Here is a 20430-nt window from a genome sequence, read left to right on the forward strand (position 1 = left end):
TAGCTATATGCTCTTCAAACTTTTTGCATCCCTTTTCATCTCCTTGCATTCCTTTTGCCAGAGTCTATGTTCCTTCCTGCTCTCTTCATTAGCCCATAGCACATCCCTAGTAACATTTCCTTTCAGTCCTGGTAATGTTACCCTTCAGAAGAACAGTGGCATGGGCGTAGGCTATTAAATCTGTTACTGCCATTTCAGTAACTTCCAGCTAAAAGAGTCTCTTGTTGTACGTGCTCACATGGTATCTGATGAGCTGTTGACAGAACTAAGAGTGACTAAATTCTTCCAATGCCAATGTTTGAGTTGCATCCGAGCCTGAGACAAAGAGCTCCAATCTTTTTTGCTTAGTATACTACTATGTATGATATTATACCACAAAAAATATACAAATCAGTCACACTAAGTGTGTGTGTATATATGTAGAAGTATGATACACTTATTCCAACATTTGGCATGTTCTCATACTGGTGGTTAACCCCACGAGAGACAGTCCATGAAGGCACGCCACTAGAACTTGCCACCTTAACAAAATACAGTTTATTGAGCAGTACATGCTTTGACACACATCTGAGTTGTTAAATTCCCTCTGCCCATTAAAAAAAGAGCACCCTTTTATCTGGAAAGTGCATACTCCCCAGCCATCCCTTGGGGAAAATGGCACACTTGTTAAGTCAGTAATAATTTAAGGCTTAGCTGGAAAATTATCCAAGAGAGAGGCACTGGTGAAAATGCACCTTTTAATACTTCCACCGCAGACTGTCCAAGAGCAGTGCTTTAGCTAGGAGCAAAGTCCATATACAATCAAGACGCCAAGCCAGAGAAGCAGGCTCTGGCCTGCGTCCCCATGTTGTTCCTTTTGGACAAATCCAGGACTCACTGTCCACACCCAACTGTTCTTATTCCCAGCCCATTTCAGTTTTGGGTGGGCCACGAACAAAGAGTGCCAGAAAGTGACAGGCCATGAAGAGCTGCTCTTCCCTCCACTCCCCAAAGCAGAAGACAAATCAAGAGGTACAACAACTGTTTCATCTACTACTTGAACAGATGATGCCTGCTACCAAGATTGCTCCTCAGAAGTAGTTTGCCAACCAATCTGGGGTTTTGCTGGTACAGGGAGCCATTCTACAAGCCAGGCTGCTAGTTCTTGAGTGTGGCTGGTGAACTCATGTGTATGTTAGGGAATCAGGAGTAAGGCAAGCCAAGCCACTACAGTCTAAGGACTTGCTGTTGACAGATAAGGAATCCTGGGACATCGGTAATGAGGACTCCACTCTAAGGACTCTATGATGTTTTTAAGAACCTTCCCTTTTAATCTTCCCCAGCCCTAAATCCACATACTGTGACAGAAAAGACACCATTATTGCTAATACATCTGATCAGCCCGTGTGTCATAAGTAGTACCAGACGGCAAGGAACTTGGAACCATCCCTAGTTAGAGGGAGGCTCAAGCCAGCTGCAATGTATTAGGAAGTAACAGGAAGGATCATCCATGGCTCCAGAAAGGGTTGCCAAATCCTTGCCTGGAGAGACTACTCAACCCTTATGCTGGTCTTGGACGGTAATAAAGATGATTGATTAATTACTCAAACCTCTAAATGCAATGAGAGGGGCTATAGCCCCCACCCTATTTACCCCAGTGGTCTTCTTCCACGCCTGCTGCAGCTAGGCTTAATTCTGCTGCACTGCAGTCAGAAGGAGGCAGACAGGCAAGAGGACTAGTGGAAGACACAGTGGCTGGAGCACCATTAAAGGTACAGGTGTTGTCTCCGAGGGCCTGGCAGCATGACTCCCACAGAATAGGCCGAAGCGGCTAAAGGCAACTGAAGGCTGATCAAGAGAGGAAGGCAAATACACTAACAGAACTAGATCAGTTAAGAGTCCAAATGGAAGCCAAAACCGCCAAGCGCAACCTATTTGGAAGCTAGTGATGGAGGAGAATGCTAGCTTCTTAACCATCTCTTTGGACAGGATTCACAATCTAATGCTACACGATGTGGTTTGGCAGAGGCCTTTCAACAGAGAGGTTGTTCTGTGCCGTTCATAACTGCAAACACCCCCTTCACTGCTGTTGAACTCACATCTTCAGCTACCTGGAGAGACCACACCAAGCTAATCACTGAAAGCAGACTTCTGCCACCACAAGGGAAAGGTGAAGGCTTTGGAGACTGCTTTAGAAAGCTTTTGGATGACTTGTGTTGACTGTAATTCCTGCCCAGAAGAGAGAGTTTGCTTACAATCTCCTACCCTTAACTTTTACAACAAGACAGACTAAGGGAGAGCTTTAGTTCACAGTTCAGACTGATGTTCAGTCAGAGCTGTGGCCAGCTTCTCTCCTTATCCAGCAACATTAATTCTCTCAAGATTACATTACCTAGTCTAAGCATCAAGGTGGCAATATGGGGAAAAAATATGATACATAAATCTGCCTCTAGCAGGAATGTACATTGCAACCCTTTACAGGGAGGTTTTCCTTAACCATGTTCAGAAAGCAACAGAAGAGTATAGGCTAGAAGCGTTCTCTCTCAAGTCTGTGATCAGTATCTTTAGAAACAGAAACGCTCACATTGAACTTCTGCCAGCATAGTAAATCAGCCCAACCACTAAAAGCCTCCTTGCTCAAACACCTATAGGGTAGGCTTTTGGCTCTGCCCTTGAACACTCAGAAAATATTTCTGTGCCAACTTCACTAGGGGAAAAGGAGCAGCTTTCCCTAATAGAAGGCAATGCTGGATTTGCCCCCAGGGGGGTTGAGGACTTTGTTGTGAGACCTTGGCCGTGGCCCCAGCCTGGGCTCGTGGTCATCTATCTTGGGTTCAGGCTCTTTGGTGGGCTCCGTCTGCAGCTCTCTCTTTACACTCTGTTCTTCCACCGGAGGCCTTTGGACTTCTACAACTGCATAATAAAAGAAGATGTTAGATGGCCATGCCAGGACATAGCTATTTCTAGCGTTTGAATGCAAAACACAGGTGGAGCAAACGTCGCATGTCTCCCAGAACATCTTGCTGTGCTTCTCCCAAATTTAGGATACTCACAGGGAAGTAAGGAAAAATAGCTGAAGATGCAAGATGTGGTGACAGAGCAGAACAGTCAAGACAGGCTTACAAAGACGTGCCTCTTCAGCTACCGGCATCCTCCATGTGTCTTAGAGAGCCAATGCAGTGTAGCACAGAGAATGTGGGATTTAAGGATGGAGACCTGGGACCCAAACGTCACTCACCCCGAAACCCCCTGGAGCAACCGTGGGCCAGTTACCACCTACCAAGCTAGCTCTTTCACAGGGTTGTTTAAAGGATAAATAGGAGAGTGGCATGTACACTGCCCTCAGGAATACCAGGTAAACAGTCCAAGTCTTGTCACACAGTGACAACACAAATGCACCACAGTAATGGATAAAGTACAATTGTGCCAAGGAGAAGAAGATCCACCCCTCTGGGCATTTTTTGTGTGTGCTTCCAATAAAGCATGCTTCATTTACCTTTTTGTTTTACTTCTTGTGGCGAGTCTCCTCTGTCATTCAAGACAATGTGATCCTGAAAAAAATATACACAGTGTTTTGTTTTTTAAAAAGCTTTCCATTCCATTGGCTCCAGCACCATCACAGACTACCATGGATCTACAAATGTAGGCTTAGCTCACTAGTCAGCCACTGTTTATGTCACCACCAACCCCCTCTCTTCCCTCGGATCCTTTTCAGATCAGAGGCCTTAGGAGAGAGGTGGGCCTTCTGACATTTGCACTGGTAAGAAACAGTGGGAGCCTTCTCCTACTGTTCGGAAAGGATTTCTGCTGTTTCTTACCTTCTCAAAAATGGCAGTGGTAATGAGCCCTCAGATGAGGAGATCTGTGTGGTGCTGGGTGTCCTTCTTGCCAGAGGGTTGGGGGCACTTGCCACTGGCAAGCAGATTTGTAGCTGCCTGCATAATACTCTAGATGTGCATATGCCCTAGCGATGAAGCCCACCTTTCCATGGGTGAAAATTAACAGATTTCTGCCATCAGCCCTTTTCAAGGGCAAAGCTTCTAGCTTCGCCCTTGGACTTCACATTTCTGCAGTGTTGTCTGTACATGTGGTACAACAGTGCAACTCAATACATTAGGCAGGTTTCAGCATCTTCCAGGTATCTGGCTCTGTATCTGTTCAACACCTCCCACTGCAGCACACTTCTCATACAGACAACTGTGCACTTTCAGTTCAGCACTCTGCAGCACACAGAAGGCTAGGTCAGCATTATCAGGATGGGACTCTCTGCATCAGTAGCTTCTGAATCCTTTACCCAGGACCCCAGTTCAGCAACTTTATGGATAAAAAGTAAATGCATAGCCATTTGATTCGCACTATTAATTCTTCCCCAGACTGGGCTTCCATGAGGTTGGTTTAAGGAGATGAAAAGTATAATAGTTACCTTTGGCTTGTTTGGGTGTGCTCTGACAGTGCTAACAGGCTGTGGAGACCCAAAAATATTGCTTGATTTCCCACCAGGTGGATTTGTAAGTTGACGAGAAGGGTTAGGTTTACGGTCCTCAAATATGCCACTGTCCTTCCCACCTGCAAGACAGTTGTACCAACAAATTTAGCAGGTACTGTTCTTCCCTTCAGATTCTCCCAGGTATATCATGTGTGTTCCAGATTATGAACTGTAGACTCAGATTAACATTTCCCCCCTGCTTTGGTGCCAACGTTTTGCCATCATTACACATAGGTAATCAAACAGAACTAACACTACATTGCAGAAAGCCAGTGTGGTACAGTGTCAGAGCATCCGACCAGGACTAGAGACTCTAAGTTCATTCTGCATTCTGCCATGAAACTCAATAGGTGACTCAGCCAGTCACTTATCTCTCAGAGTTGTTGTGAGGATAAGCATAACCAAGTACACTGCTTTGGGCTCTTTGCAGGAAGAGTGGGATATAAAATGCAAATAAAAATAAATGCCAAAATTCCGAGGCATCATATGCAACCGACTGTTTTTGTAAGCCTCTGAGTGATTTTTCCCGTATTAAATTTATTTCTTCCTCACTCCAATATATATATATCTATACTAGTCCAAAGGAATAATCTCAAACATTTCATATCAAGACTGTGCCAACTGTGGGGGAAAAAGGTTCAGTTTAGCTCATGAGCAGATTACATTTAGGGCTGAAGTTTATCCAGCAGTTTATTAGTCAACGAAGCAGTGATATGTCCTGTTGTATGGAAAGTGTTGGCTGACCTCCACAACCCATTTACCCTAAAACAATCTTACTAACTTGAACAAGGATAGTATGCTTTGGAACGGAAGCTCAATATAACAGACTGTGTCCACAAGCAGTGAAACATCAGTCACAGGTTATCTATGTTATTATACTGTTATTGGGCACCCTGCCACTCCCTTCCATGGTGCCCGCCCCCAGGCAAATGGGATGGCTCTTACCTGGAGGATTGGTTCTCTTTGGGAGGTTCTGAGGTTCTTCATCTGTTCCAAATATGTTCGATGCCATTCTGTGTGACTTGAAGGGAGACACTTTTTCTGGGCTTCCAAAGAGATTGCTAGAGCCTCCTCCAGGGGGTTTCAGCGCCCTGTTTACAGAATAACGAACCATGAGCACAGATGTGCAGTATGAGTTCTATGGCAGAACAAGGCGATCTGTAGATCAACAAGGTATCTCCCTAATCTTGGCATCCCCATAGTGTGATTTTTCCCATGGCTGGGAGGAAAGGCTACAGCAGCTTGTTTGGGGATGCCTCGATAGGCTGTATGTATCCCAGGGATCATATACTACCTATCTGTGTTCTGCACATCCCACTGCTGCTTTCTACAAAAGTTAAGATTTGCTTAAGTACTTTTTTAAAAAGTGGCATATCATCCTATTGAATGAAAGATGATTGCTGTGAGAACTGCACAAACATCTTCTACATGATCCCCACCGCACATTAAGGTCATCTGAGGAGGTCCGTCTCCAGTTGCCACCAGTTTGTCTGGTGGCGACGCAGAGGCGGGCCTTCTCTGTAGCTGCTCCTGGGCTATGGAATGCACTCCCGGCAGAAATTCGTGATTTGAGATCATTGCTGTCTTTCAAGAGAGCCCTTAAAACCTACCTATCTGGCCTGGCCTTCCAGAGTTTTAAATGATTAACTGTTTTAAATTGTTGCCCTGATTTTCAGGGCTTTTAGCTGTTTTATTGGTTTTATTGTGTTTTAATAGTTTGATTTGAATTGTTAATTTGTTTTAATTGTTTTTATCATGTTGTGAACCGCCCTGAGACATTTTGGAAGGGCGGTATATAAATCTAATAAATAAAAACAACACACACACACACACACACTTCCACAAGCAAAAAATGGGAGGGTTGTGTGTGGTAAAGAATTGCTTACATCATCTGTAAATTACTTCTGCTGGATATCTTCCCATTGTCTCAGTTGTTGGGTGAGGTCATTTACCACACCTAGTTTCAAACCTAAAAAGGCTGAATGCATAACTCTATTTCTTATGAAGTCATCCACACCCTTTCCCAGTTTGTATTAAAGGTGCTCCTTATTTGCATCTTGAAGTCTATTATATTACTCAGAAATATACCAAGGTTGTAAAATGTACAACAGCATGTGTTGTTTAGTTTACTGGACTGTTATCAATCCTCCCCAAACCTCAGTTTGCCTTCCCACTTTTTTGTCAAAGTGAAGGCTGCTTTACTGCTACATTTCAGAGAAGGAACAATTAAACACAGATCTGATTTTGACACTGGCATCAACAAGACAAGGCCACCACAGGATACAGAGAGCCAAGTCTGGATCTGGAACAAAGGCAAGGGGCATGAGGCTCACTGTAACCGAAAATACTAGGAGGGGCATCTTAACAGGCTCTATCTCAGATGGACAGGCAATCCTTAAATGAGAACAGTCCAAGAACAGCTCCTCCTTTGTCCTGTGCAACTAACACAGCAAATATTGCTGGACTGCTAAAGTCTAAATGTTTCTTCTTCAGCTTTAATCAGAAGGACACATTCCAGAACAAAGTCAAGGTTGCAACGAACAGGATGAGAGTGTCATTAAAGAATGTAGCTTAGATGGAAAGAAAAGGAGTGTCTAGAAGTGTCACTCAGGGCAATGTTAAAGTTCTCAACCATATACTAATAAGCATGAGAATCAAACTGGTCCCATGATGAGCAGCGATTTTTACTATTTTTCAAGTGGAGGCTTGAAATTTTTTTGAAAAAAATTTTTTTGGAGGGGAACCTTAAACATGAGTGTCATTTCTCTCCATACTGACCTCCATGCAGTACTTTCTCCAGCACGGGATTGGGAGTGGAGGCTTTAAAAGAAACAGAGACCTGTTGAATCCCAGTGTCATCTTGGAAAGTGACATACATATTTCCCATATAACTCTTTGAGAAAAGAGCTGGGAAGGAAGGACTGCACTTCCCAGCATTCCATGCACGCCTTTCAAGATGACACTAGGGCTTGACCGATTCCCATTTCTCTTAAACGAGCCCCACCATCACTAGGCAAAGTTTCCATGCAGTACGGAGGGGGCTGTGTGGAGTATATGGTTTCAGCTGAAGCTTCAGACACACCTAATAAGCAACAAGTCAGGGAATTGTGCTTAGGGTAGTTGGGAATTGCCACTGGCTCACGGGTCTTGCAATGAAGATTACTGGACTACACAAAGACTCACGTTTCCTGTTCCTAGACAGAAACGACTGTATCAACACTTAGGCCTCCATTGTATTTTGGAGACTATCATCTGAAGTGGTGACCAAACTCTGAAATATAACAGAGGCAAAGAAGAACTCAAATGGAGAAAGAAATGGCTTAGATATTTTACTAGCACCATTTGCCAAGATTTCAGCTGCCATCATAATAAATCAACACTTTAACTTATTTGATGTCTCCCAAAATAATTAAGAACAGACACAATCTAGTATCATTTAACTCAACATTTAAATTCAAACATTCCCAACTGGCAAGCCTGCTTCCAATGATCCATCTTTGGTTCCACGCTGGGAACACATTTGTATATCTGGTATTTTTAGAGAGTCTACAGAGGAAGCACTTAGCCGTGCACAATGAGAGAAAGGAAGCAAGAAGTTCCTCCTTTAGGATTCCTCAATCTAAGCAAGATTTGGCTTTTGTTTTTAAATGGTGTCAAGTCCTACACATTTCCTTCATTAGACAAATGACAATCACCAATCTTCTTAGAATTTTCAGTAACCACTTAGCTAAAAGGCATCACAAGATCAAAATGTATAATGTAGCAAACACTTATTTTATCAAATTATAAAACTTTCAAAGTTAAGATACTTGCATGCAGCTGCACATGCAAATAAAATCCAAGGCTTATATAAACTCAGTATCAGTGCTGATGCATGCCAACACATTCATTACAATGAACACATGCATAAGCTAGCCAAGCTTGTTCTCACTGCCAGCTAGAGAACTAGCGAGATATTCCACCCTGTGGGAAGCAGTATATGTGCTAAACATATGAGAAGTGCTAACCGAGCCAGCAAAATGTCAGGCTTTTGATTTTCCTTCCCCAATAAATCTCACCATTCCCTCTCCTGAACATTTAGACTATAAGAAAACATTCACTAATATTATTGCTCAAATTTCAGTTGAATAAAGTCATCAAGAAAGGGTGAGGTGTACATTAAAAATAAATGAATTATTCTTTGCATGATTTTTCTGTCCCCATCTACTCTGATTAGGCTGAGTAATTCCTTATGTATGAAGGGAGGCACTTAACACAATAGGACTGAGACTACAACAGTGGCTTTCAAGCCTTGTTCCTCCAAATTATGAGCTGAACTTAAATACTGAATATCCCTATATTAATTCTAAAGCAGTTACACTCTGAGGTTGGGTGCCTGAGCTTTTCAACTAAAGCCACAAAGCAGGTGCGGTTTGCACACTTACTGTACTTTTAATTGTAAGACACCTTAGAGAACAGAGACCTGTGTATTATTTGTAGCCTAAAGAAAGTTAAATATTGGGAAATTGTCCTCATGCCAATGAGTGGACCAATTACAAGTAATATCTGTGCACTATTTACCAGAATCGCCTGAGATCACCAACTACAGCATTCGGGCATCGTTCCAACACATGATTGCATTGCACCACTGGCATGAGTCTGCTAACGAACATACACATTGCACACAACAGAGCGAGTTTCCGTTGCAGACTTTGAACAAACATTGCCAATGACACAAACAAGCTCACAAGGGAAGTTTCACATTACTCAGCTTAAAGGCTGAACACTATGAAGCTTCTCAGCAGCACAGTCAGCAAGACACACACATCCCAGATTGTCAGAAATGTGGACCGAGGAGTTCCAGCACTTCATCTGAGCCAGATGCCTCTTCTTTTACAATCCTACGGAAGCTTTACTCTCTAACCCAGAAGCCTCTGCCTTGTAATCCAAGGTATGCACAAAATGACTGTATCTGTTTACATATGGAAGGGAAAAGCAGCCCATGTATGTTCAGTGACTTCAGTGAGATGCAACTAACGTACTAGATGACACACTAATGTCTCTCAGGGCCATATCCCAACCGATCTTTTGTTTCTCAGGGGGACAATTTGGAGTGGAAGACAAACATGTGTATATTGGTGCTGGTGCATTTTTGTGTGTACACACACATACTCTTTTGTTTCTTGTCACTTATTACAAACATGTTTTTTGGAAACCAGGGTGAGATATTAGAGTACAAGAAATGGCAGGCAAAGGGCGAGTCACACTCGGCTGCTCCAGATTGCCCTCCCCCCGCAACAGTTTTTCTTGAAATAAAAAGGACCACTAAGGTGCAGTTTACGTGCAACATGTAATTGGGCTTGTCAAAACAGCCTTGGAAACAGATTCCAGAGCCCAACAGTAGCAAGTTATACCTAAAAGTACATTCTGAAACTGACGGATTTGTTCTAGCAGCAAGAGTGGTCTGGCCCCATGAAAGCAGTTGGACAAGCTTATTCAGTTCCCTAGCAGGACTAGCCTACAGAGCCTATTTTATATTCTTTTATCTTTGAGTTGTAATGTCATACAAAAATGCTGGCAAGAGACCATTCTTCTTCAGCTGCATATCTACCGCATGTACACAAGCCTCTTACCTCACAGATTCCAGGGCTGAGCTCTGGCTCCAAGTCAGTCCTGATCCCTTGTGCATTTCAGAAAGGGCGATGCCTGCACAGTTCCCCTCCTAAAGTCAAGAATGCTACTGATGATGCACAAAATCCATCCAAGTTACTTACCCTTGTGACACTTTCACTATGTGAAACACATTTTTACACCATCTGGGAAGCAGCCCCTCCACAGCTGTTATTTTTGCTTTCACGTTTGCCTCAGTTAGCCCTATTGCTACCCAGGTTGATTGGGCTCATTCATATATGCTAGCTTAGAGGCGAATTATTGGTGGGGAAATAAATAATGTGCCTGTTCTTATCCTTAGTTATTGCTCTACTGGAAAAAGCAAGAAACCTAGGTTGCCTGAAGCAGTTATTAGGAGACAGGTTCATCAACTACATTTTATGTCTCAGATAAAAAAGCAACACTCTTTGAAGTTGTAAGAGAACAGCAAGATCTTGTCTTCAACGTCAACACCCATTGTGAAGACAAAGCTTGCTGTCAGAATTGAGTCCTCCTGAAAAATCATTCCAGACAACATGGTCAGATGCCCTTTAACGGTCAACATCCAATCCACCTCCTGCAGCAAAAATTCATTCTAGAGTATCACAGGACATGAGCAATGAAACCTCTTAGGAATATAAAGATTCCACAGAGCAGTCAGCCTCAGCCTGATAATCAAGCCTTAGACAGATTCTTCCCCATCGAGTAGCATCTCAAGGCAATCACAGAATACAAGAGCTGCTCTGCCCACAATTTTTATTGTTGTGAGTGTCTGCAAGTATAATGTATTCCCCTCCCGCCTTCCTTCACATGCGCACAGACACAGAGTACATAATTCTAACCACCACCATCCTCCATGAAAATGGCATGTTTATTTTGGAGATCACAAGTACCAAGCATTCTTCCACTCTGCAGGAAGTACAAGCAAGGTTGTTCAGTTCATGCCACTACTTGCCTGTTTACATGGCTGATGCGGACCGCTTTAGAATCACTGATAGCTGTGCAAAAATTCCAATATCAGTGGCACTCAACTTTCCCGGTGTTAACTAGCACAATCCCATCTGGGAACTAGAGTATCAAACCAGAGGATCAGGTACAGGGGATGCAGACATGCCCAAGAGTCCTCATCAGCCATCTAATTTTGTCCGCAGGCCACACTGAGGAGCAGATTGAGGATAGTGGGTCAGCCTCCTTCCCTAACACCACCCAGATGACAGCGGAATGTCAGCAAATCCTACTGCTAAAGCCTCTGCTCCTTCCATGCACCCCTCTTGCCCCCAAATTGGCAACTGAGGGGGAATTATCACTTTCTTGCAGCATTTCCTGACTGAAAAACCACTCGCCAAATATAAATGGTTTTTTTCTGGCATTTCAAACAGTTTGAGCTTTATTTATCTTTCTTATAATAACTGGAGTCACATACCACCTCATTAACATGTAAGAGCAGTTCTCCAATAATCATTTTAGGAAAAAATGCCTACCCTTTGGTCCACAAATCTTCTCAAACCTGCAGTGCATTAAAATATTACCCTGTCTATCTTGGATCTATCTTACAATATAATATTTCACCTACTCAAATTCATGTTCAGACTAAAATATTTATTGCAGGATAAACTTCCACAGTCTAGAGATACATGAAGTGGTAACCTCAGGGAGAGCAAGTGTGGGGGGAAACAACAAAGCTGAGGTCAAAAGGCCAAGCAGTGTATGAGATTACTTTGCAGAGCGCAACAGAGAACAAGATCCAGTCAAAAGGGTAAGTGATCTAATCATAGTGCGTATTAAACAGGATATTACATCGCCCAGATGTCATACACTTTTTTTAACATAGAGAAAGTCATTCACAATTTTCAGTTATAGAAAAAATAATTTAAAAATATTAAATATATTAAAAAAATAATTAAGTCACCTAAAAAAGGGTCACTTTCTGTCTTTGTCGGAGTTAGCCTAGCTATTGCATGGGGTTGGCAGCAAACAAGTTGAGGAAATGCAATTTAAAATGCAGTTTTCCTTTCCCTCCATTAACACATGAGCCCTATTTACATATGTTCAACACACATACAATCTGTGTACAGTTCTTCACTTGTTACATTCAACAGAACTGTACCTAGGTTTACTTTTAAAATGAAGACATGTACAACCATCCATACAAAGACACAAAATATGTACAGACACCTGTATGTGTATAAAAGCATGCACAGTGTGGATAATGTGGACCGAAGGAAGCTTTTCTCTCTCTCTGTCTCATATCATCAAAAACCAGGGTCATCCGCTGAAGCTAAATACTGTGCAGACAAAAGGAAGTACTTTTTTTGCACAACGAGCAGCTAAACTATGGAATTGCCACTGGATGTGGTGATGGTCACCACTGTGGGTGTTTTTAAAAGGGCATTAGAGAAATTCATGGAAGACAGGGCTATCGCTGGCTACTAGCCTTGATATCTGCATACTTTCATCAGGATCAGAGATAGCATGCCCCTGCTAGGGAACACCAGCGGGAGGGGATGGTTGCCTTCTTCCCCACTTGCAGACTTTCCAACACGCACCTGGTTGGCCACTACGTGAGGTAGGATGTTTGACTGGATGGGTCTTGGCCTAATCCAGCAGAGCTTTTCTTAGATTCTTAATGTCTTTATAGGGCTATACAGGTCAAGTATTGAGCTCACAGAGCTGAATACAGACTAAACTGTTTCCTAGGTCCAAGCATCTATGGAAGCTCACTCATGCCATGGCCAGAACCAATAAGCAGCAAAAAGGCAGAACTCCACTGAAGCAGCAGCAACTCCATCCACTGGGATCAGTCTCCTTCTGTGCATATCCACTCCCTCTCCTCTCACTCGGGAACGCTTCCGGTTATTCAAAACACACAGCAATTATTATTTTTTGCTACTTCTGCAGTCCTAACACACTCCAGGTCAATGTTCTAAGCATTTCTCCATACGTTATCTCAAGAATCCTCACAACATCCCTGCAAGGAAGGTCAGTCGTTTCGGTCTGCTTCAACTCATGAATATTGTGCAAGTCACTTCATTTGCCACTTATATCCTTTCGAAAGAGGACGATGAGGCGTAAATAATACTGAATATTCTACCTAATATGTGCTCTTTTTTGTTTTGTTTTGTCATAGGCACATAGGAAGCTGCCTTCTGCCGAGTCAGACCCTTGGTCCACCCAGCTCAACATTGTAAACACTGACTGGCAGCAGCTTCTCCAAGGTTGCAGGCAGGAGTCTCCCTCAGCCCTATCTGGAGATGCCAGGACAGCCTAAATTAGAGAATGAAAATATATATATATATATATATATATATATATATATATATATATATATATATAAAAACATCATGCATCTAGGATATCATACATCAAAAATAAACCCACCGGGTATGTTTACTGCCATAATAGGTTAGTCAGGACCGAGTCCCATTGAAAACAATGCAATCACTCAACTAGCTTAGTGCAGATTCTGCCAATTATATTTTATCTGAGAAGAATTTATCTCGCCTTTGTTTTTGTTTTTTTGGTGGCCATACAAGTTTCCTCCCCCACCCCCGTGAAAAACCCACCTCCAGCTCCACGCGAGGCAACGACGGGAAAGAGGCCACGTCCACCAACACGCCCCTCCGCCGCCAGAACGGATCCTAGTGAGGGGCGCCCGCTTAAATCCGAATTAAGAGCGTCTACACAGCGGGCGCTTCGCAGCCCAATCCGAAGCACGCTCCTGAGCGGCCACACACGGACTTCCTGGGTCTCCACAACCAGCGAGGCGGCCCCGCAAAGCCCTCGCAGGCGAGACGAAGCAAAGGAGGAACCCAGGCGTCCGGCGGCGACACCCGCTTCCCCCTCAGGCAGGCGCCACGGCGGAGGAGGCCGCCCCACCACCGACCGGCCACGTTACCTGGAGCTGGGCTTAGCCGAGTCGGTCTCCGGACCCTGAAACATCACAGCGAGCGAGGAGGACACCGAGCACTGCAGGCGAAGAGTGCTTTCTCCTCGGGACTCCGCCGCGCCGGTCGCCCCCACAGGTCAGGCGCCCGCGCAGCCCATTGGCCAGCGAAGCCGCCGCTCAATCCTTCCAGACCAACCACGGCTCGGGGCCCGCCCCATTAGCGCGAGGTTCGAAAAGAGACCGAACAAAGTAGGCGCCGTTCCCTGCTCTGGAGGAGTTTTCTACGCCGCCGATTGGAGGGCGTAGCTGCCCATCCAAGGCGGCCCCGGCGCTTATTGGATATTGCTGGAAGAGAGGGGCGCGACCGGTCCCTTTCAAGGGCCCTCGCCCGCCTCCTCAAGAGCGGGCGGAGGCGGAGCGGGAATCACGTGCTCTGGGTGGGAGGGGCAGGGGAGTCGGCTGCCTCCAGCCCAGCTGCTTGACCTACGTGGTGGAAGAACCACATCTGGAGTTAGTTGCCCACGCTGGCTGGAGCGAATATTTCCGCCCCACACACCAAGCCGTTGAAAGCTCCAGGCTTGCTCTCAAGAGAAGCTTGGAAATTAATTCCAATTCCTGGAGATTCCAGCCAGGCCTGCTCAATTTAGGGGCCCCAGTTGTTTTTGGACTACAACTCCCAGAATCGCCAGCCACAGTGGCCGATTTAGCTTAGGATTCTGGGAGTTGTAGGCCAACATCTGCAGGAGGGCCGAAGTTGAGCAGCCCTCTGCTTGCAGGCTTCCTGAGTGCTTCTGCTAACTGAGCCAAGAGGCACCTTTTTAAAGCGGTGATTCTCTTTGGTGAGCAGAGGGTGAGTAATAATGTTCCTATGTTGCCTTTATTACCTCAATTCAAGTACAGTCATCTCCTGCCAACCTCGGGTTCCCCAATTGCGGTTTTAAGTCTCCACGATTGGGAAACTTATTATTTATTGGATTTATATACCGCCCTTCCAAAAATGGCTCAGGGCCATTTTATTGCCACAAGGACAAGGTTGCCTATCCCTGGCTTAATAGGTACAGACACCACACACATTGGATTAGACCAAGGATTAGTATGTATTTATGCACAATCATAAAAACAGCTTTACAAGTTGAATTGGAAATTTAAAACAGAGGAAAACAGCTTTTGTATATTATATTAAATAACCCAAACACCGTTTTTCTTCCAAAATTGGTAAAGAATAAATAATATAATTTACAATATGGTACAAAAAAAATAATCAGTAAGGACAAGCATTCTTGCTTTATACATACACTATATATGCATCTTTTATTATCTATAAAACAAATTCACATGTCAAAACAAGCCAAAAACCTTAGATGATATGGCTTAACTATTATTAAAAGGAACAGCAAGAAGGCCTCACGCCAAACCCACAAGCTCTAACGCCAGTTATCACATTTTGGCAACTAATGATAACTCACTTGTAGTGCTTGCAAATGTTTTCACTTATTAAGCATTGATAGATCACTGTGAAGTCAGGAGAGTTTTTAAGAAGAGTTTGGTAAATCAAAGTGCAGTACTGTGTTTTCCTTACAAACGCATCTGACGTGTGTGTGTTTTGAAAACAAAACCCCACAAAAATACTAAAATCCCACAAAAGATCTGTCAAGTCAGCAGAAAGGACAGCTTGGTAGATATGATGAGACCCAAGTTATTTAAACGGACTGGAAAGTAAAGAAGAGCAGTAATTTAAAAAAAAAAGTTATACAATGCCAGCTTAAAATAATATTCAAAAATCCTATTTTGGGCAGGGTTGGAGCACAACTGGTTAGGAATGTGCTCCTGCACAACTGATTTCAATAGACCCTGTGGAAGATAATTCCCAGATGGATTTTGTTCCTAGTGATAAAAAGGGTGTGCGGATTGATTTACTTGGCTGATCAAAATGCAATGCGCAAGCAAGCTGACCCATCACTATTACATACAGGCACTCAAAAAGGTGGCTGGTACATTGCCTAGTGAAGGTTCATCTTAAAACGTTAGATCAAGACACGTATCTAACTGCCACTGTTCTGCCCCGCAGGACTTAAGAAAACCATGTTGTCACTGAACACACGCTCTCAAGCTGACCAACTCACAACACTTGTCAAGCATCCACGGGATGTTAAAAAAACAAAAACGCACACAAAACCTTTGAGAAATAAGCTTTACAGGGACCAAATTCACCAGTGGAAACCAGCTAACCACAGTCAAGCCTTCTCTGTACAGCTCAGGCAACTGCAAAATAAGGCAGGAGAAAGATTCGGCGTGCTCCGAGAGAACTTTCTTCAGTGTACTTTGCCACAAGCGAAAAGGAATTTTGCTTCTGATAAAGAATACAGTTGGTTGAGGCTGGGTTCACACAATCACAAGGATCCTGGTTAAAAAGCTGAGCAGGAGTAGTGAGCCCTGCAGAGCTGACTGTGAAAATCCAGAATTGCAGCTCAATCCTGGTCAAACCACTCTGGTCTACTGGTATTTAATCAGGATAGATAACCAGGATTCCTGGTTACCTATCTTAGTTAAATGCTCCTTCACTGGATGGTTTGATCAGGATTGAGCTGCAATTCTGGGTTCTCACAGTCAGCTCTGCAGGGCTAACTAATCCTGATCAACGTTTTTTACTGGGATTCTTGCTATTGTGTTGATCCAGCCATAATAAAGGATCCTGCACACAGAGGTCAGTTTTTCCCCTTGGCAGCACGAAGGGTAAAGGCTCATACAAAGGGACACCTAGATATCCAAGCTGAGCCACTTCCAATAGTGACATGCTACTGGATTTTTCACAGGAGTGATAGCAGTAAGTCACTGATTAGAAGTCAACATTATTTGTTTTGGACTCCAAGTGCCTGTTGTTCATATATTTTAAATGCAACTTTCAGGACAAGAGATCAATTTCAGCAAAATGTCTGGAGAAGCCTAGATAGAAAAACCGGGACAGAAGAAGAGGCGATTAATGAGAGCCTGGAAAGGGGAGAAGCTAGAACTTCCATCCACAGAAGTAATCTTTAACAACCAAACCTGCAATACAGACTTTATTATAGATGGGTTTCAATTTGGACGGGTGGCTTCATTCCCATTCCTAACATTCACTCACTTTTCTGATGTTCCATAATCTGCTTCAGGCAACAAAAAGACATGAACATGTGCTGACCTCATCACTGATAAAAATAGCTATTACAACATGCTATCTTCTCATGGAGTGAGGAAGTAGGCTGCCAAAGGGAAATGTGTCAGCACACAAGGGACGGAGACCTGAGAAGCAGATACCACTAAACGGCAGGACTGGGGGACAATCTAGACGCTCTTGAGGATGGAGGGCTTCTTAAGTGAGCTGCAAACAATTTTTTTAGAAAGAAGGTCCAAGGGGAATGGTAGGACAGGGTTGATGGGAGAGGGAGAGAGCAAGAGAGAGAGAATAGCCAAATAAAACCAGAACTTAATGAAGTGACAAAGTCCCTGTCTTGTCTGAACATCAAACTCCCCAAAGTGTCAGAAAGCCACATTGCTTTCTATGGGTGACGGAACTCTTCACTGTCTGAATGACGGCAATGAGAAAACGGGCTTTGCCTCAAATGTTCTGGCAATAACCGAGGAGAGAACAGAATAATAGGTATTTTCTGCATCTAGGCCACATTGCTAAATGCACATCCAAAGCCCTCTCGCCACTGCTTTCTATGATAGAAATACTGTGCATGCATCCGAAGATGCCTCAGTGCATGTGCAAGTTTTTCTTCAGGTTGTAGAAGAGGAATGCAGAAGTGTCTGTACACAGAGAGCTCGGTGTGGGGCTTCAGAGACACTGGACCACAATTATGGTCAGCATCAGGGACAATAAAGGATTTATTTGGGTTGGAATAAGACTGTGCATGCCCCTGCAAAGCATGGCAGGCAAAGTATCTGTGAAGGAGAAATAATGATGCCAAGGGAAGGCCGTACGGAAATGATAATCCAACAAATATGAACATGATTCTGAGTTTCTCTCACTTCAGTTTATCCACCCTGTTCCTCAGCTATGCATGTTCAAGTTGCTGAGGACCTCCTGTTCCAGTGACAGGAGCCCATTAAAGAAAAGATCACAAGTATCAAAAGGAATGCAAATCGAATAAATAAATAAATAAAACCAAACCTAGCAGAGATTTCCTAATCCCGCAAAGAAAATAGAAGGCAATGTCGAAGTTGCTCTGGAGTTCAGAGGCACACTAGAAAGAAAGAAAGAAAGAAAGAAAGAAAGAAAGAAAGAAAGAAAGAAAGAAAGAAAGAAAGAGAAAGAAAGGGAACGACCCATTCTGGTGAGCACGCACATTTCTGTAAGTAAGATTCTGATGCCATATTCCCAAACACAACAAAAAGAGGGAAGACATTAGTAGCAAACAGTGCAGGAAAGCAAGTCAAGTCCGCACCAATACTGATGGACATATTTGCATTACCCACGACTATACTGGATTCTCACAATCTCTGAAGCTGCAGGAGCCGAAAAACAGCTTGGACTGCCATGTGGGAAGTCGCAACACTACATAGCAACTGGGTGCACAAAGAACTTTCCTTTTCTTAAATAAAGAAGGAAAAATGAGAAAGCAGGATTTTTAAAAGAAGAGGTAGAGTTTTCGTTTCTCTTGAAACTGTAGCTGTCAGGATTAGAGTCCAGGCGTTGAATGATTAATAGGCAGATGTGAAAAAGATCCATGGAGGAATATTTTGGACCCACGAATGCAGGTGAGCAATTCTAATGTCGAAAACTGCCAGTCACACTGGGATCAGCAAGGAGAAGCACATTAAACTACCCTACTTTCCATCATTTGCAGGACAGCAAAGCAGAACATGGTTACTGTCACAGGACAAAGTACTGTAATGGGTTCTCTCCCAGGAGGACTCTAGAGACAATCAGGCAGGCATGTAAAAGAAGTGGAAGATATGCATAAATATCTAGAGAGCTGCATAATAATTATTTTAAAAAACGGTTTAAGAGCCCCTTCAACATGGTTTCTAGCCTTCAGGAGAATCTGGCATGTACAAGGCCTTTTGGAGGCAAGATGGCCTTTGCAAGAGAAAGCTCTGGTTCACACAATGGCTTGACTCTAGGCTTAATGTGGGTTACCACCATTTACAAGATTGTGTGCACCCATGCGCCCAGGAGGGAATCTCAGATTCATCTTAGGCCACAAACCACCTTGGTGTAGGTTCACACAAAATGTTGGTAACCCACATTAAACCATGTGGTTTATGGTTTAAAAATCAAATGATGGTGTGAAACAGGCCGAATTGTGTGTTGAAGTAAGAGAGCATGAAAAATCAGCTGCTGGCTGAGACAGGAGGGAGATGAAGTGGTAGTAGGGAAGTTTTTTAAAAAGAGAGAGAGGAGGGAGGGGGAGAGGGAAGGCAGGGAAGAAAAGGGGTCAATGGAATGTGAATGAACTTGAGGGAACCAAGAAGAATTCTGGTAAAAGCATCATGGAATTAAACCGCTGCCTGTTAGGCAAGTGCAAGGACTCTAAATGCAACCGATTTGTCGTCAATGCAAGTTGCGAGAGACTGAGATTCGTATATTAAAATAAAATAACGCTGCCGCCCCCTCCACCCCTTGCCCAGCTCCAATGTGGATACCACAAAATGGGTTTTCCGTGGGATTTCTTGCCCAGGCCATTCCAGAGCACAAGTCCAGGGTTCCTTGTAAACGCCATTAGTCACCAGCTTACATATGTAAAATTTCCTATAATACTGCTCCCAGTTGTAGTGTTCCTAGCATACTGCACATCCCAGTAGATGGCTGAAGACAACACGGATCTTCTGAGGAGGCACGCGTTTGCCAGGACAACAAGGTTTCAGCTGCATAGCTACAACACCACTGCGCTCCAGGTTAGAGCCAGTTCAAGGGTTTCTACCAGCCCAGCTGGTTGAATGTGGTCACTGAGAGAGGTCTCCAATGGGAGGGCCGCCACCACCGCCACCTCCGTCAAAGAGGATTTCTCTGCGGGCTGGCTCCGGTATCGACAGCTCTTGGGCGAGGTCATTGAAACGAGATATGTAATCTATGCTGTTCTCATTCATCATGCAAGCCAGCTGGGAATCTACCACCTACGAACAAAAGGAAGAAAGATGCATGGTTGCATTGTATTGTTGTATTACAACAAGATCACACACATGAAGCATTGTGCATACTCGAAAAGCAGTGTAGCAAATGCTTAATTAATTAATTAATTAGATTTCTATACTGCCCTTCCAAAAATGGCTCAAATAGTGGCAATTATCTTATATTTAGCAGAGGGGAGAGCAAATGTCCCTATCCCAGCCCAGCACAGCTTCCCTCCGGTGGTGATTGCTGGTGTCTACCTTATATTTCCTTTTAGATGGCTCCTTGTCCTCTTTTGGGGACAGGGAGCCATCATAAAATGCTTTCGAAGGAGAAGGGGAAAAGGCTGCCTCTGGA

General features: G+C 43.8%; 2 protein-coding genes across 11 annotated transcripts in view; both read right to left on the minus strand.

Annotated features, from left to right (window-relative positions):
- Positions 1-514: 514 nt before the first annotated feature.
- JPT2 (Jupiter microtubule associated homolog 2) lies at positions 515-14210 on the minus strand. 3 transcript variants are annotated; one of them, XM_053276004.1, is made up of 5 exons: positions 13989-14210; positions 5411-5556; positions 4403-4545; positions 3476-3530; positions 515-2892 (listed from the first exon to the last, which is right to left on the minus strand). In XM_053276004.1, the coding sequence occupies exons 1-5, from the start codon at positions 14030-14032 to the stop codon at positions 2711-2713; spliced, it is 570 nt and encodes a 189-aa protein (XP_053131979.1). In that variant the 5' UTR covers positions 14033-14210; the 3' UTR covers positions 515-2710. The 3 variants fall into 3 exon arrangements, with proteins under 3 accessions (XP_053131979.1, XP_053131978.1, XP_053131980.1); XM_053276003.1 differs by lacking the exon at positions 13989-14210 and adding an exon at positions 10078-10148; XM_053276005.1 differs by lacking the exon at positions 13989-14210 and adding an exon at positions 6352-6500.
- Positions 14211-15057: 847 nt separating this feature from the next.
- Positions 15058-20430, minus strand: part of CRAMP1 (cramped chromatin regulator homolog 1) — a 54174-nt gene continuing 48801 nt past the window's right edge. For all 8 annotated transcript variants that reach the window (XM_053276764.1, XM_053276762.1, XM_053276759.1 and 5 more), the window contains one exon: positions 15058-20078. In XM_053276764.1, the coding sequence (XP_053132739.1) occupies positions 19908-20078 (171 nt within the window). In that variant the 3' untranslated portion in view covers positions 15058-19907. The remainder of the gene's footprint in view (positions 20079-20430) is intronic.

This window comes from Hemicordylus capensis, chromosome 13, assembly GCF_027244095.1.
Source record: "Hemicordylus capensis ecotype Gifberg chromosome 13, rHemCap1.1.pri, whole genome shotgun sequence".
Lineage (NCBI taxonomy): Eukaryota > Metazoa > Chordata > Lepidosauria > Squamata > Cordylidae > Hemicordylus > Hemicordylus capensis.

Bases quoted from the DNA above. Each gene is read 5' to 3' on its own strand.
- JPT2 (XM_053276003.1), bottom strand. From the start codon at position 10,133: ATGCACAAGGGATCAGGACTGACTTGGAGCCAGAGCTCAGCCCTGGAA. The intron at 5,557-10,077 runs GTAAGAGGCTTG...TTCTGTAAACAG, and splicing joins TCAGCCCTGGAATCTGTGAG to GGCGCTGAAACCCCCTGGAG. The intron at 3,531-4,402 runs GTAACTATTATA...TATTTTTTTCAG, and splicing joins CACACCCAAACAAGCCAAAG to GATCACATTGTCTTGAATGA.